The 16,807-nt window shown below is 42.0% G+C and overlaps 1 protein-coding gene across 2 annotated transcripts; it reads right to left on the minus strand.

Moving 5' to 3' along the window:
* Positions 1-274: 274 nt before the first annotated feature.
* Ublcp1 (ubiquitin-like domain containing CTD phosphatase 1) lies at positions 275-16,417 on the minus strand. Of its 2 annotated transcripts, none has more exons than XM_006534522.4 (11): positions 16,132-16,417; positions 12,519-12,698; positions 11,700-11,791; positions 11,262-11,347; positions 11,069-11,184; positions 9,362-9,460; positions 7,023-7,060; positions 6,425-6,523; positions 3,909-4,025; positions 2,068-2,195; positions 275-1,319 (listed from the first exon to the last, which is right to left on the minus strand). In XM_006534522.4, the coding sequence occupies exons 2-11, from the start codon at positions 12,670-12,672 to the stop codon at positions 1,292-1,294; spliced, it is 957 nt and encodes a 318-aa protein (XP_006534585.1). In that variant the 5' UTR covers positions 12,673-12,698; positions 16,132-16,417; the 3' UTR covers positions 275-1,291. The 2 variants fall into 2 exon arrangements, with proteins under 2 accessions (XP_006534585.1, NP_077795.2); NM_024475.5 differs by having other exon boundaries at positions 12,519-12,715; positions 16,132-16,252.
* Positions 16,418-16,807: the final 390 nt, after the last annotated feature.

The following is a 16,807-nucleotide window of genomic DNA, read 5'->3' on the forward strand; positions in this document are numbered from 1 at the left end:
CCCTTAAATTTTCTTCTGAAAATTCCCAGATGCTTAAGAAACATTTTAATAAATTATTTTCATTACGCATGTTATCTAGCTGCTAAAATCATTTTGAATGTATAATGATATACACAGAACAGCACACATACTTGTTTGAGATCATAGTTGCAGCTGGTCTCCAGCTCTAATTCTTTCTGCCTCTGCATTTAATTTTCAGAGGTCCTTGCCTGAACATGGTTGGTGAACTGACAAAGAGGTAAAATATTTGAGACATTATAAAACAGATAACCAATGTTTTAAGAAAAGATATTTATTATTTACACCACTGAAATAGTCCCATAAGAACAATGTACACCTGTTCATTTAAAAGGAGCAATTCCTTTCAATACAAGAACTGTATAAAGCAATACTGTCAACATAAAACAACAGTCACATACATATTTGCAGGCTTAAGCATTGCAAGTATCAGGTATTTTTAATCTTATGGCTAGATGTTTGCTGCAACGGTGTTAGCAGTTACAATGACACCCGACTGGAGTAGGCAGAGATGCTATCCATGCTTCTGAGAGTCGAGTTGGTGATGGTGCCTTTTTACTACTGTGGTAAGCTGTGCTCATGACTAGTTTTAGGCAGAAGTGCTTCTACTCGGCCTTGTCCTGCTGTGTTATTTCAGTCTGCTTGTCCTGTCCCTGTCATGTAGGGCACAGCCTTACCACGCAGATGTCCTTCATTCTTAAGGAGCACTGACACAACACAGCTTCAGGATCTTCTGAGTAGACTGCAGGAGAGAAACTCTGACAAGGAAGGACAACTCTTGCGAGTTTTCAGCATAACAAACCAGGTCGTTACTTAGAAGCTGGTCTGGGGTTTTTGGTGCTGCTTTTGGTTTTAAGGGGGAAAGCACTAGCTAGTTTGAAGACAGATTTGGTCTCAGACTCAGGCAGATGATTATACAAGGAGACAAAAGCAGAAAAGCATAAGACAAAACTCATTTCCAAAGTCACAAGATGGCAATCGTAGATATATTTTTCTCCTTTTTTCATTTTCCTTTCCTTTTTCCATTTTTAGAGGATTTGGGAAACACCTCAAAAATTAATGCCAGAGAACAATTCTTCAAGAGTAAATTAACATAGAGGGAAGAGAACTTTTTGTTTGTTTGTTTGTTTAGCACTTTGTTTACAAAGCATTGGAAGACCACAGCTAGGCAGGCTGGCATCTGCTTCAGTGTCCAGCACAGCCGTGGTAATGCCTAGCAAAGAAACAGAGGTCCACAGACCTCCGGATCTTCAACTCTGAGTGTAACTGCTAACTACTGTCCTTGCTTCTTTGATAGATACCTGCAGGAAATGAGATAAACTCGTCAAAACAGAATCAGACTAAGCTCAGTAAAGCAATATACCTCTCATGCCAAAGGACTTATTTCAGGGCAGACCTTTTAAGATGAGTACAGTTTGTAATTACTTGTGGAGTGCTATGTTCCTCGTATTTCTCAGGCACAAAGTGAAGCGGGTCACCAAATCAGGCTGCTCAGATTTACAATTAGCCTTGGGAGGTTGTAAGCACCAGATACCACATCACACTGCCTACGTCCCAATATTACATAGAGTTGCGATTTCTAATTAACTCAGAGTTCATCTAAAGATCTAATTTTTCCTGCATATAGTGAAATAAAAGATACTAAAGGAGGGCATACCTGAATGCACACATCCCACACATAAAATATATTAACAAAACAAAGAATAAAAGGACTCTAGTCAAAAACATAGAGAAGGCTGTAGCTCACACAGAGACCTTGCCTTAAAGAATCATGGTGGGAGGAGTAGGGAATTCAGAGAGTAAGCTGATTACTGTCCCAAGTGACTCCAGCTTCTCAAGTTCCTACTACTGGAATATTAAAGACCCGAAGGAATGTGGGTTTATGAAAAAGTTAGGGGTTAGAGGAAATACCTTTGAGGGGACTCCAGTAGACTGAAAAAGTGGTTTCAGACTTTTCCCACCTTATACAAAATTCAGAGCACAGTTTGGCACTGCCAGTGTGTTTTCACTCATTGGTCTCAAGAGTAAAGCGACATAGTTAGCAGTTACCTCTCCCAGTACTTGTGATTCAGCTCCAAGAAGTCATCAAGCTTAGCGATCTCCTTGAGGTACTGAGTGAGCTTCACCAGTTCCTTGTCTTTATCACGGTTTAGATGAGCTTTCATGAAAGGCCTTATCTGTCAGAAAATGAACAAATCTCATCAAACTTCATCTTGTGGCAAGAACGTTAACAAAAGCCTGTGCTACTCCGCCATTTCAGTCAGTTGCTGAGGCTAAAATACCAGTGCAAGTGACTCTCCTACCACCTAAGTTTCTAAGAAGTCATGGGTATTATTTAAGCTCTTCCACCTACCTATTCTCTCTCAGCCTAACTGACAGCACAGCCTCTCTTAGCCTGGGGTCTACACAGCCACTTCTCTCTAGCGATGCTGCTCACACTTCGCTTCCTTCCGTCACCTGAGTGCTCTCCACTAACTCATTTCATTGCCACTGTCTATTGTGGACAGAGCCAGCCGAGATCTGAGCTTGGCCTGAGCACAGCGGGGTTATCTTTCCCAGAGCACTCTCTCATGAGCTTTCTTTATTTGCTGTGTGCCTGTGCATACCATATGCACACAAAGAGGACACTTGCAGGAGTCAGCTCTCCCCCTCCGCCATGTGGGTCCTGGGGAGGGAACTGCCATCATGTAGGCCCCACTCTACACTTCTATATGCTGAGACTATTACACATTCATACCAGTTTTCTGCCACATTTTGCCATAAACATTTTACTTCGCCATTTATTTATACAGACCGGTCTCCATAAAAAGGGCAGTCAGTTATGTTCTCCCAAATTGTAAGGTTGATGTATTTTATATTAATACTTCATTTTAAAAGCATTACTTCAAACTATAAAAGTCAGGAACACAAACATTAGAGACTCAATCTTGACTATAATTATGAGTTATTTAATTTGACACACACTTCTGAATGATTTCCCTAATAACTTTTCTTAAGATCAGCTCAGACATGTTTATGCAACTCAATATAGCCTTTCACATTTTACTTTGAATTCTAAATAAAATGTTTGGGGTTTGTCTCAGAGTATTAGAAGAGGACAGAGTGAGCACACTTGCTTCTCGCCCAAGCCGACAGGCTACATCTGCAGGGATAAACTCCAGGGCTTGCGTCACCATTCCTGACACTTATACTCACTACACAGCTAAAACCAAGTCAGTAATTTATAAAGGCTTAAGGACCTACTTTGTACACTCCGGTCCTTGTCTATACTCAGAACCTAACTGGCTAAGAGGTTCAGGGAAGAGAAAAAAAAACATCTTAGCACCAGGATTTCCACAGCACATGGAGACATCCTCACTGCTGACACAGAGCACCTCTGTGTTACACGTGCAGCTATGTTAGCAGCATCAGAAGCACTCGAGCTCTAGAGTTCTCCACCACAGGGTAAATATCTCTAGTTCCTACACAGATTTCATATGACTTGTGAGAAGATTATCACTGCCCCAGGAAACAAGTCACACAGAAGTTGTCCAAATTCTGTCAAACACCCATTGCATACATGATTTTGAGCAAGTCTTGACTTTCCATCCTAGAATGAAAATCACGGCATATACTCTATATACACCTAAGCCTGATGGTCTAGCATGCTGCTCCCAGGCCACAAAACTGCACATTCCTGTGTTAACTACTATAAGCAATTGTAGCACAATGATTAAGTATCTAGACAAAAGACACAGCACAGTCAAAACACTAGGCAACAAAGTTTTCCACTCTATCATCTTACAAGACCAATAATAATACTCATCCATTATTAACTGAAAGATCATCTAAAACTTCAGGACATGCGACAGCTCAGGTTACATGAGCTTAAACAAGTAAAACCGCCTTACCTTCAGTCCATTTTGTGGATTCATTAGAAAATTTCTTCCTATATCATCAAACATAATGGTGTTCTTTTTGCTGTAGAATTCAGAAAACTTTCCCCAAATGACACCAAGAGGCTTCACCTTAAAATAAAGGTTTACATTTAACTCAGTATGTATTAACAGTTCCCCCATTCTAAGGTAACGGAAGCTCCTTCCTGCCTGGGGCTGCAACAGCTAATCACCAGGCAGCGTGTGAGCCTCAACTATCCACCATCTGGGCATGTCCAACCCACCTAACCCAACCATAACACTTCATATAATTTTCATCTGAAGATTCTAGACAAAAAGAGACTAATCAACAGCCACCTCTCTCAAGACCTTTCACTAGGAACTTCTTAGAGAGGACAACTACACAGCTCTGGAGTTAATCTGCTTGATTTCCTGTGCCTGATTTCCACAGCATTTGATCCATGAACCTCAAAAAGCAACAGAATTTTAATTCCTGGTTTTTAGGACTACAAAGGTTTCTACACAGACATATCTGCCAACATTCACAACGATTTCCAAAAGTCTAACACAATGAAAAATGAAAACAATGCTTCTCTATAAAAGGGTCATCAGCTCTGCATGAGATGGAGGGATAGCTTCCTAGGACAGTGGTTCTCAACCTTCCTAAAGTTAAGACCCTTTAATACAGACCACCAACCACACAATTATTTTCACTGCTACTTCATAACTGTAATATAAACATCTGTGTTTTCTGATGGTCTTAGGTGGCCCCTGTGAAAGGATCTTTCAACCCTCAAAGGGGTCTCATCCCCCAGGTTGAGCAATGCAGTCCTAGGAAGATGAGTTCAATAACTATAAAGCTGACTTTATTTTGAAGAATAAATACAAATGAATAAAACATTGAGAAAATGCCTTAACTACATTTTAAAAAGCAGATTCTTAGTTAGTGGCAGGAATGCCACTCAGTGATGTGAGGACTCAGCAGCAAGGAGAGAAACGCTGTCCCAGGGGCCTCCACTCCTCTTTGGTCTAACATGACTTTTTCTTCCCTATGAATTACTATTTTAATGTTGCTAAACATTTTTTCACCTAAATTATTTTCTATTTGTTTATTCTTGACACAAAACTGCCTAATTCCTGAGACAAGAATACAGAAACACAGTAAGGCAGAATCCAGGGTCTGCAGGGAACTTGTCTCAGGATGTTCCAGGACAAGACTGTTCAGAGACACCAGGAGCGAACAAGACAAGATCCCACATCTGCTTGGCAATTAAGTCTAGCACACCCATTCCCCCAAACATAGACTACTTTTTAAAAATTAGTATTCTAACATTGCTGACCATAGAATAATCTGAAAATACAGAAAGGCACAAAGGAAATTTCCAAATCAGGTACTAGACAGTCTGATTTATTTATCTCCAGGCTTGTTTTCTGTTTTGTTTTGTTTTTTTAAATAAAAAACTGCCTCAGCAAATTCACCACTAAGCTGAAGAGACTATATAGGACACAAGGTTAAGACCCATTCTCACTGGCCTGCCAATGCCACCTAGATACTCCTACTTGAGTCCTTAACTACTCTATTACATCAATGGAGTAAGTGGATTACAGCACACAGCACCAAACCCAGCTCTCATTCTTAGCCAAGGGCAGTTAGCTGTCCTTTGACCAACTATTACAACCCTGCTGTGCTTAGCATTTCCCAAGCTCCCTAACACTTAGACTGTAGAAGGTATGCAGTAGGTCTTAATTCTACTTCCGCCTTGGCGTGTGCACTGAGCAAGTCCTCACATACTTAGAGGACTTATTTTACCCCTGACAGCACCATGCTAACCTCTCTCCATCCCTAGGCTGTTTTCAAAAGGCACGGATGACGGGTCCCTCATCAAAAGGCACGGATGACGGGTCCCTCATCTCTCTAGCCATGCCTGCTGCAGGGCCTTGTAGCAGCAGTCACTTGAGGAGTCAAGCACATTAAAATTAGCCATTTTTAAAGCCTGATCCTCTCCTCCGATGTCTGCTGGTATTTTCTAGGGGTCCACGTGCAACCTGATCCCTGTACTACAGTGCGGCAGCTTCTTCCAGAGAAGAGTGAGCAGAACTCGCTGTGTTTCCAGCTTGCTCCTTGCTAATGTTCAGTGGTTTTTCTCATCTATCACAGCCTTGACGCAGCTCCTTTCTTGATAGTCCTCCAGTATCCTTAATTACATCATTATAATTCATTTTTAAATTTTTTTAAACTAATTCATTAAATTTAATTTTTGAGATAGGGTCTCATTATATATAGCCCTCACTGGCCTGGAATTCACTATGTAGACCATGCCTAGCTTTGAACACAGAAAGATCTGCCTGCCTCCTAACTGTTAAAAATCCTTTAAATACTATGTCTCTGTCAACATTCAACTGTCATTTTGCTACTTGTTCAGGTGAAATTCTAAATTCTTTCTAGGTTTTTTTTTTTTTCCTGTCAGCTTCAATACAAAAAGTGCACTATCTGAAAGTACAGTCATCGTTGCCCACAGTCGCAGACTTACGTCAATGAGCCCTCTCCGGGGCGTGTGCACAGTGATCATGGCCGCACTGTCCAGCATGAAGGTAATCTTATAGTTGGCATTTGTGCTCACGCCCAGCTCCTATAACACAAACATTCATGCAGTGAAAATACAAATGTGGAAAATCCCAGACTTTCTGAGCATTCTAGTTGCAAAATTCTCAAGCCAATTTCTACAGCAATGGCAGCTACAGTTCGCTACACAACAGCAAAAGTACTGGTTTGCTGAACTGTGTCAGTGAGTAAACCAGAAGTGGATTCATTCCTAACTGACCATTTTAGAAATGAATCAGCTCATCAGTATCAAACACCAGAGCAAAGGGCAAAACAAACATTAGGGAGAATAAGGGCGGTAAAAGGGGGCTTAGCTTTCTCTTAAAACTTTTTTTAAAAGTTTCTTAGCTTAGGCATTCAGATGAATCCACCATTAAGCAAGCTCACACACACCTCTACTCCCAAAACTGGCATTCTGTATCTACTAAAAGATAGCCAATAGAAGCGAAATTTATTTTAGTTCTAGAACCTTATTCTGTCAAATGTGATTTCAAAGCATTGTGAAATGGCTTGTTTCTAACACTTACTTTCATTTTAGCTTCAATCCACTTCATATTTGTTGCAGCTAAAACATGAGGAATAATACAACACATATGAAAAGTTTTGAGTTTCATTTTTTAAAAATTTTTTCTTCTGAATAAATAAGCTTCTTAAGCAAGACCACAATTGTTAAAACATCATGAATAATAGTCCTTAATAAACTTACTTTAGTGTGTCTTCTAAAAAGTATAAAACTTAAACCACTTTAATGTATAAGACAGAGGTGACCATTACAGTAAAACCCAGACTCCTTTTAAATCAGCCCTGCCACTATTTGTTCATTCCTCAGTCAGTGTGAGCCGAGTAAATCCCGCCTCTCTGGCAGCAGAGCAGCAGACCAGGCAATGCATAAGCACGTGGAGTAGCAGAGCACGCAGACTAACTAACGTGTGGCAGACCAGCCAGGACTAATGACGGTGTGTACTTTGTCAGGCTTCCAAATTAAGCTCACTAAGCCCAGCACCTTAAAAGGACCAGAGACAAATATACACAGTCCCTCTCCATTCCATGTCTGCTTCCATAGACTCTGACTGACACTCACTGACAGGAAAGTCACTCTTCATCTTTACATGCTCTCCTGGTCTCAGCTTGCACTTTACATACAAAATTAATTGGTCAGTAAAACTCTAAGTTTAAAGTGTCCTATCTACAATGAAAACATTAGTAAGAAAAAGTTATCCTAGTACCTGTTCTACATGTAATTTATAGATGAAAAACAAGGAGACAGAGTAAAATACTTGTTCATTGTGAAGTGATCATTGCATGTTAGCAGTGGTGCTGGTTACCACACTGGGACATCTAGTTTTACAGTCCATCTAAAATATAGGTCAAGTTACTACTTTGAGGTGAAGAGCATGAGGCTCACAGAGATTAAATGCCCTGCCTGATTTCACAAAGGAAACAATTAATATCCTAGTGTGTTTAGCTCCAAAGTGAAGTACCCCTTTCAATCTACAACAATAAAATAATTTACCACTGATTTTTAAATATATGACTATAAAGATTGTCTAAAAGTCTAAGTCAAACTTAGTGAAACTGACTTCCTTTTGTCCTATGTCATGTCAAAATGCTAAAAAAAAAAAATTGCTTCAGTGAGTTCTCTTCTACAAAACTGAACAATAAAATCAGCACATTCTGATCACGTTTTTAGTCGAAAGAGTTGTGAGCTCCGTGTCACTGAGCAAGGAAAAGACTCTGAATCACACGGAAGGCAGGAAGGAGGCTTACAGCCTGTAAGGAAGGCAGGAAGGAGGCTTACAGCCTGTAAGGAAGGCAGGAAGGAGGCTTACAGCCTGTAAGGAAGGCAGGAAGGAAGGAGGCTTACAGCCTGTAAGGAAGGCAGGAAGGAAGGAGGCTTACAGCCTGTAAGGAAGGCAGGAAGGAAGGAGGCTTACAGCCTGTAAGGAAGGCAGGAAGGAAGGAGGCTTACAGCCTGTAAGGAAGGCAGGAAGGAAGGAGGCTTACAGCCTGTAAGGAAGGCAGGAAGGAGGCTTACAGCCTGTAAGGAAGGCAGGAAGGAGGCTTACAGCCTGTAAGGAAGGCAGGAAGGAGGCTTACAGCCTGTAAGGAAGGCAGGAAGGAGGCTTACAGCCTGCACTGTCATCAATGCCTCTCGTCAATGCCGACTGCACATCTTATACTTGATGGGATCCTATTCCATTCAGGGAAACTCTCTGATTATGAAACTGCCAAAGAACTTCAAGTGTTTATAGGGGGTGGGATGGCAATCAGGGCTTAGCTTCAATTATCAGGTAATGGGAAGAAGGTGGTCAATTAAACTCAAAACATGTCCTTAGTGATACTTAAGTTCCTACTCTATTGTGGGTCTGCATGCCCTTCAATGTCCAGACCTCAACCTAAGAAGCCCTGCTCCTGTTGTGTATTAATTTTTCCTGAAGCAAGTCACACTGTTCTTCATTCTGTCCATCACTAAGATTTATCTTTAAAAAAGAAGTCTGTCTTGAAATATTTTGAAACTAGAGTAAAGAAAGGGAAGGAAGTACTGAAGAGTAAGGGCTTGGAGTATAGCTCAGCGCAGAGTACCCAGTGTACACACAAAGCCCTAGTTCACCCCCCAACTGCAAAAACAAACAAATAGCTACTTTTATTCTAACACCATGGTCTATTCTTATCCTATATTCACCTATGTCTAAGCAAATATACATTTACTTCATATAATAATGTAAGAAAGTCAAATTTAGAAATTTACTTAAAAAGAGAAAACATTTACATTTAACAAGTCTTTTTAAGCCATGCTTTATACAGTAGAATAATATAAGTAACCACCTTATTTCCATAGAAATCTAATAAAGAAAATGAAGCTTACACCAAATAACAATGTCATAATCTTCATATGCAGATGTTAGAAATTCATGAAGATATGGTCTCATTAGCTCTACCCCAGTCTCTGCACAAGACCTATGATCTAAAAGAAAGTGGATCATAAAAACATTATTAGTTTATTATCTGGGACAAGTACTTGGGTAAACAAAGTAGTCTATGAGCTACAATACACTCAACTGCAAAGCACAGGAAACTGAAAGACACTGAGGACAAGTAGATGTTTTACAAAACACAGAATTTGACACCTGTGAACTGCAGCATCAGTGGACCAATTCTGTATAATGTGCAAAGAGCACGGAGAATTCAGGCTTCCATGATCTGCTGGACACTTTTCTTACTGAGTTTGAATATTATTTACAATAACGAACACTAAGTAAGACCCCCATACTCACATACAATTATCATCCTGAGGAAATCAACTTCACTGCACAACAGTTGGTTAATTCAAAGTGCACATTAAGTTACAAAACATTTAACATTTAGGGTTACAAGCAAGAAAATTCTAGTATCAGAAATAATTTATTGCAGGCACAAGAAGATAAAATGAATGCCTTTCTTTTTCGATTGAAATCAGTAATTTTAAATTTAAGAAAGGTGCCTGAATATACTTAAACAGAAAATAAGGGTAAAATATAAAACACTATTTTTAAAATAGTCCTCATAAAAGTTTTAGTGAGGACTGAGTTGGTTAAACTAGGTCACATCCATATCCAGTGGCCCACAAACACCTATGTGCATACAGATATTTATAGGAAACTTAGCTGGGGTTTCTATTGCTGCAATAGACGACCATGAACACAAAGCTCTCTTACAGCTCTCAGGTCACAGTCCCTCATGGACAGAAGTCACAGTAGGAATTCAGGGCAGGAACTGTAGCAGAAGCCATGGAAGAATGCCACTTACTGCCTTGTTTCCCATGGCTTGTTCAGCCTGCCTTCTTATAGCATCCAGAAAAACCAGCCTAGGGGAGGCACCACCCACAGTAAGCAGAGGCCTCCAGTCAAGAAAACGCACCAGAGTGTTGCCTATAGGCCAATGATATGGAGACATTTTCTTTATTAAGATTTCTTCTTCCCAGATGACCCTGGCTTGAGTCAAGTTGGCATAAAAACTGGCCAGCACAGTGTATAATTAATTCATAGCAATAACAAAAAAAGAAGATACATACAAACACATTAAAAAAAAAATATCAGGGGGCTGGGCTGGTGAGATGGCTTAGTGGTTAAGAGTGCTGACTGCTCTTCCAAAGGTCCTGAGTTCAAATCCCAGCAACCACATGGTGGCTCACAACCATCTGTAATGAAATCTGATGGCCTCTTCTGGAGTGTACTTACATATAATAAATAAATGAATTTTTAAAAAAAATCAAACTATTAAATGTGGCCATCTTTTTTTTTCTCATGATGGTGGTAGAAGATTTTTTTTTCATTTTTTTATTAGGTATTTTCTTCATTTACATTTCCAATGCTACCCCAAAAGTCCCCCATACCCCCCCCCAATAAATGTGGCCATGTTTTGTTCTTAAATTTTCAGGTAATACCTTCGTTTGCTCAGCTGTTATTTCCTAAAGTGAATGATTTGCTTTTGTAACAATAAAGGAAGCTTTAAATACTTCATGTGCACACTGAGATGCTGGGGGACAACAAAACTGTTACAGGTAAAAGAGCAGGCAGGCGCTGAACAGACTCACCAAACAGTGTATAGTCAACATCCAGCACCAGGAGCTTCTTGCCCTCCCGGGGAGGGTTCAGCACCTCCACCTTGTACTCCTTGACTCTGCGAGAGACCTTCAGGAGGTTTTCCTCCCTAAGAGAAACGGGCAACAGGGTGACGGTCTCCTCTCTTCCCACGGGACAATGTCTTTGAAGGCCAAAAGCACTTACCTATTTTCTACTTCAACTACTTCATCTTCAATGTCAAAATCATTGATGACATCATCATTGTCAGGAGGAGGACATAAGACATCTTCCTATTAAAACAGGAAAGTTGTGTTTCACCGTAACAAACAAGTATTGGTAATTTGAGCTCAAGCAAACATGGTGGGAAAATCCAACTGTTAACTGCTCATTCTGTAAGTCCCGTGGGCAGATCTGCCATGTTAAATTTTACCACACTGGTTGCATATACTTACAACTAACTACATACTAAAATATCCCACTACTTAATTCTGCGGAGTTAATACCACACTCACTGTGCAGTTATTTTTCACTGATCACTAGATGGAAAGTTTCACCACAATTTAAACTACACTATAATAGTACGTGCACATCATCACATCATACCACCTCCAAAAGTCATATGGTAACAAAAGTAAACATTACCAAGCTCTCCTCTCGAGTTCCCATCATCATGATTTTAGTATTTGGTTTCAGTTTGAGAGCTCCAAGCTTAACATCATTTTCTGCAGGTTTGCCTACAATACAAGCAAATGACTGTTTTCTCACGAAGGTTCAGGTGCTGAGTCACTATTCCATTACATAAAAGCCATACATTGATTGACAGGTCTGGTAGTTTTACATTAAAGAAGAAAATAAAAATCGCTACTCCTAAATATGTATCTAGCACAGTAAGTCACAAGTCATACAAGGGTTGGGTCCCTGAGTCCCATCTGGCCCATTAGTGTACTAAGCGAAGCTCAAGATAAAGAAAGTGCTGTCCTAGAAGCCCTGAAGCCAAAGACTAACCTACAGACTCTCTTCCTCCAAACTCACCTGTCAATGACACAAAAGATACAGGGGAGCTAGGAAGGAACAATGGCAATAAAACATAATCTCCACTTCTGAAAGGAGAGACAATCTGAGGAGAATATAAGGCCCAAGACATAATGAAAGGTAAAGTGCAGATGCCAGAAATAAATGATTCATCTGGGATTTCTGTGTCAAAGCCTTAACAAGTAAATATCAACTGTCAGGGGAGCCAACGTCATCTAAATAGTAGTGGTATTTTCAACTACATTAATTATTCTTATTTTTACTACTTAAACAAGTTAAGGAAAATAAAAAGAAATTTTAAAAAAAATTTTAAAGCTTTCTTTTAAAAATCTCTTTTTTTGAAAGATTTCTTAAAAAAAAAAAAAAGCCTATAATGGCAAATATGAAAAGCCCTAACTGTTAGTGTGGAAACCATGAAGTGGGCATTACCTTTAACTTTGAGCCCTAGTAACTTCTGGCGTTCTGGGAGCACTCCCGTAAGGGTCTTGAGGAACTGTTTAAGATCCAGCACAGTATCATCTTCTGAGAGCGTGGTCACTGAGTACTCCTGCCCACCCCATTTCACTATGATGGGGAGTGCCATTCTTCACGCATATGAAGCAGGACTTTCTGTAGGAACAAAACACCTAGGAGACAGGCACATGTAAACGAGGAAATGAAAACTGACAGGTCAAACACAAACTTGTATGTGCAGCCTGAACTCTGCTGTACAGTCTGATGGTAGAGATAACTGTGCCTCCTCAGAGAGGACCTCCCCGAATTCTACACGTGACAATTTTCCTACTTATTTTGGCTTAATGTTAGTATTTCCTACCACTCTTTCAGACTCCTCCTCTTGTTCACCTAGAGAGGACCAATGAGCTACCTACCCTGCTGCTCTGTTTGGCTGGATTTATGCTGCAGAGGCAAGTCCCTCCACAACGGACACCTATGTTCAATTAACGTTTGAGAGGAATTCATTAGCACTGAACCCTGAGCAAACTATCTGGGCTTAGACTCTAGATTTCCCATTTACTATGTATTTCCCTTAGCATATGCCTTTCCTATCTGTAAAACAAAGGAATGCTATTTGTATCTTAGGGTTCTTATGAAGAGTAAATCGGTTAACATTTCTAACTCACATAGTGCCTGGTAAACTCTTTGTACTTCTTAAAATAACTCTAAAGCTGAACGTTTATTATGTTTTAGGCAGTCCCAGATTATACACCACTATGTGTTTTATGTTTTATGAACTGACCAGATGTATGAAGATCATCTCATGTAATTAAAGTGTCTGATAAGAATATCCCTCTTTGCCATTACGAAAACAGCTACATCTGCAATAGTGTCTGGGTGTGGTGGTTGTTTATGGGATGGATCCCCAGGTAGGGAAGTCTCTGGATAGTCATTTCTTCCGTCTCTGCTTCGAACTTTGTCTCTGTAACTCCTTCCATAGGCATTTTGTTCCCCAGCTGACAGGAGCCTGATATACCTGTCTCCTGAGAGACTCTGCCAGTGCCTGACTAATATAGAAGTGGTTGCTCACAGCCATCCATTGGAAAGAGCACAGGGTCCCTAATGAAGGAGCTGAAGGGGTTTGCAGCCCCATAGGAGGAACAATGTTAACTAACCAGTACTCCCAGTGTTTCCTGGGATTAAACCACCAATCAAAGAAAACACGTGGTGGGACTCATGGCTCTAGCTGCATATGTAGCAGTGGATGGCCTAGTCAGTCATCAATAGGAGGAGAGGCCCTTGGTCCTGTGAAGGCTCTATGCCCCAGTATAGGGGAATGCCAGGGCCAGGAAGCGGGACTGGGTGGGTTGGTGAGCAGGGTAAGGGGATAGTTAATTTTTGGAGGGAAAACTAGGAAAGGGGAGAACATTTGGAATGTAAATAAAGAACATATCTAATTTTTAAAAAAGAAAAAGAAACAGCTACATAATCTACTCACATGCACAAAACTGGTGTTGGTTCCCTGACTAAATCTCACCACATCCTAAATCCAGTATGTCACAGCTGTCTAACTCAGAGTCCATCTACAGGAGTCAAAGCATCAAACTGTAGGGTTTTTTTTTTTTTAATGCGCTCATACAGATCCAACCACAGAAATGTTACATGGCAGCTGCTATTCTCCCTAACAACTAAACACAGGTTGCTTGTCCCATTAAGCTGTCAACACTTATAACCTCACTTCCTTCATAGGTCAGAGCACTGAGTTCCCGAATCTCAGAGCACTGGCGTTTTTTTGCAGCGCTTTCGCGTGGGTGATGAAGTATTTGATCATGTGATCGTAAGCATCACAACCAATTCTGAGAGAAGGTAAATTTTAATTAACAATCTGCAAAGACTTAATGTAGAAATCTATTACTGTGCTTCGAAAAGCGTACCAAATCCATATTCACATTGGCTTCCCTGTCCGTTTCCCTTTAGAGTCCCACTTAGACCTACTTACTCATATGTTAATGTTCTGCAGAAAACCTGCAAGCATGCTAACTTAGGGCAACGATGCCACGTTAGGCAGAATCTGCCCTAAGAAGTTTTATGACCTTGGCTAAAAAGGCATGTGGGTCAATTTGAAATCTGTAAGACACAGAAACAGGAATGATTGTTCGTAAGAGCTAGGAAGGCTTCTAGCTGTGCTGAGCTGAGCTGAGCTGAGCTGAGCTGAGCTGAGCTAACCGGTGCTTGGACGGGCAGGGTAGTCTGGAGACCATGAGAGTTTTTTGACCAGTGGTTCTCAACCAATACCACTGACTTAAATTTGATGAAGACTTCTTGGAAGTATCATCAGAATAAGGAAAGAGACCTAACAATGTCCACTTTAACCAGTCTTTTTCTACCACCTCTGAGGTGGTAGAGGCTGAGCATGCTACTCCTCTAGGCTCTTCTGTTACCGGCTTTAGAAAAACCTGCCAATGGCATGGGCCCCATGCACTTAACAACAGGCACTACTTCATAAAGAACTTGTGCTACAAATGGTAAAGACAAGTTGTCAAATGCCCCAAGACTCTGGGCATAGAAAAAAAAAAAAGGTTATACAAACCTTTCCAGCTTAAGTTCTTAAAACTTTTTTTAATTTTTGAATCTCATTTCATCACTACTGAGAATCATGCAGGACAAAAAAAGCATGGGCATTTTTATACTTTCTCATACAATGCTAATGGTTTATCACATTTGTCCCCCAAATTGGGGGGTGGGAGTGGGTGGTGATGGCGATCCAACTCAAAGAGGACATTTTTATGGGATATGTAATCAACGTATGTTTATACTGGAGTTCTGCCTAACATCCTGTGTTGGGTTTGCCTAGTCTCTTACCTCTCTAGCCCTCAGCCTTCCAAACCCAGAGATGAGTCAGTTCACATGTATGTGTTTTGATAAGCGCTAACACCTGACAGCATTTGATAAGCCGCGAGGAGCTAGGAGAACGGTAGCAGTGAGGGCTGAGCACGTTAACTATCGCTATCTTAATCTTCACAATCCTGGACTAACAAGCGACCTCACTGTACAGATTAGAAACCTGCAAAATAAGTCACAGCGACTCTCGCCCAACACCGCATCACGAAAAGCAGCCAACGGCGGCAATTTCAAAAGTGACAGTGTGAACTTTTCATCCAGCCCGGCAAGAGTGAGCGTGCGGTGCTGGGCCGCGGGCCCTGGCGCCGGCCCGCAGGAGCCGCGCGGGGTGCAGCCCGGACTGCCCCGGGAGTATCCCAAGACAGGCAGAGTCTCAGAAACAAGCTGCCTCGGACGCCTTCGACAACCCGCGTGAGGGGAGGACAAGACAGACCCTGCAGGAGCGGGGGACGAGGCCCGCGGACGCAGAACATTCTGGGACGTGGGAAGCCTTGGGGTCAGGTGAGAAGGCCGGATGCGAAGGCTGCGGCCACGACCCGCAGTGCGCCGGGACAGGGGCCTCTGGGGGCCAGGCGGGACAGCTGCAGTCCCAGCCCACCCGGACCGCAGCGAGACAAACCACGGGGCGCATGCAGTTCAGTGGCATCCCCCGGCCGCAGCGTCGCCTTCACAGGCAGGCGCGCCGGAGAACCCCGCGTCCTCTCACCTGGAGCGCGGCGGAACCAGCTACAGCGGACGAAAAAGCCGGCCGCAGCGGAACCTAAGGAGACCGGAAGCGAGGGGCGGGACCGGAACCGGCGGGCGGACCGGAAAGTGTGGTTGAGACCGGAAATGTGTTGTAGGGGAGGGGGAAATGCGGCTGCCGCTTGTTTGGTTTCTCCTCCGATGTGACGCCTGCGGAGCCCAGGCCGGCCGAGTGTTTTCCAGACTTTGACCTCTGTGAAAGAGACCCCTCCCGGTTCTTGGTGGCCGCCGCCGGCTGTTCTGCGCATGCTCCGGCCCGGTGGCGACTTTTTTTTTTTTTCCACCAGAGCTGAGCTTTGCGGAGCCCTGTGACTCCTGTGGCAGTGTCGCGTTCCGAATGAAGCCGACCTTTGAGGACTGAAGAGGAGACTTTTCTAGAGACGCAAGGAGCCAGGAATATAATTTGCCCACTCCAGGGGAAAGCCGGCCAAAGTGATCCAAACACTCATGGAACAAATATCCGTGTGACAACGGTGTTCCAGATCTGTGTGTCGGTCGGCTCCACCCACTCGTGCTTGCTTTGCCTCCTTAAATGCAAGGAAAGCTAGTTCTCTTTACAGAAGAATGCCATGCTTTCATAGAAATAAATGCTGCAGCGTTCGAAGTCACTCGGAGAGACCGGAGACTCCGTTTAAATT

This window comes from Mus musculus, chromosome 11 (genome assembly GCF_000001635.26).
Source record: "Mus musculus strain C57BL/6J chromosome 11, GRCm38.p6 C57BL/6J".
Lineage (NCBI taxonomy): Eukaryota > Metazoa > Chordata > Mammalia > Rodentia > Muridae > Mus > Mus musculus.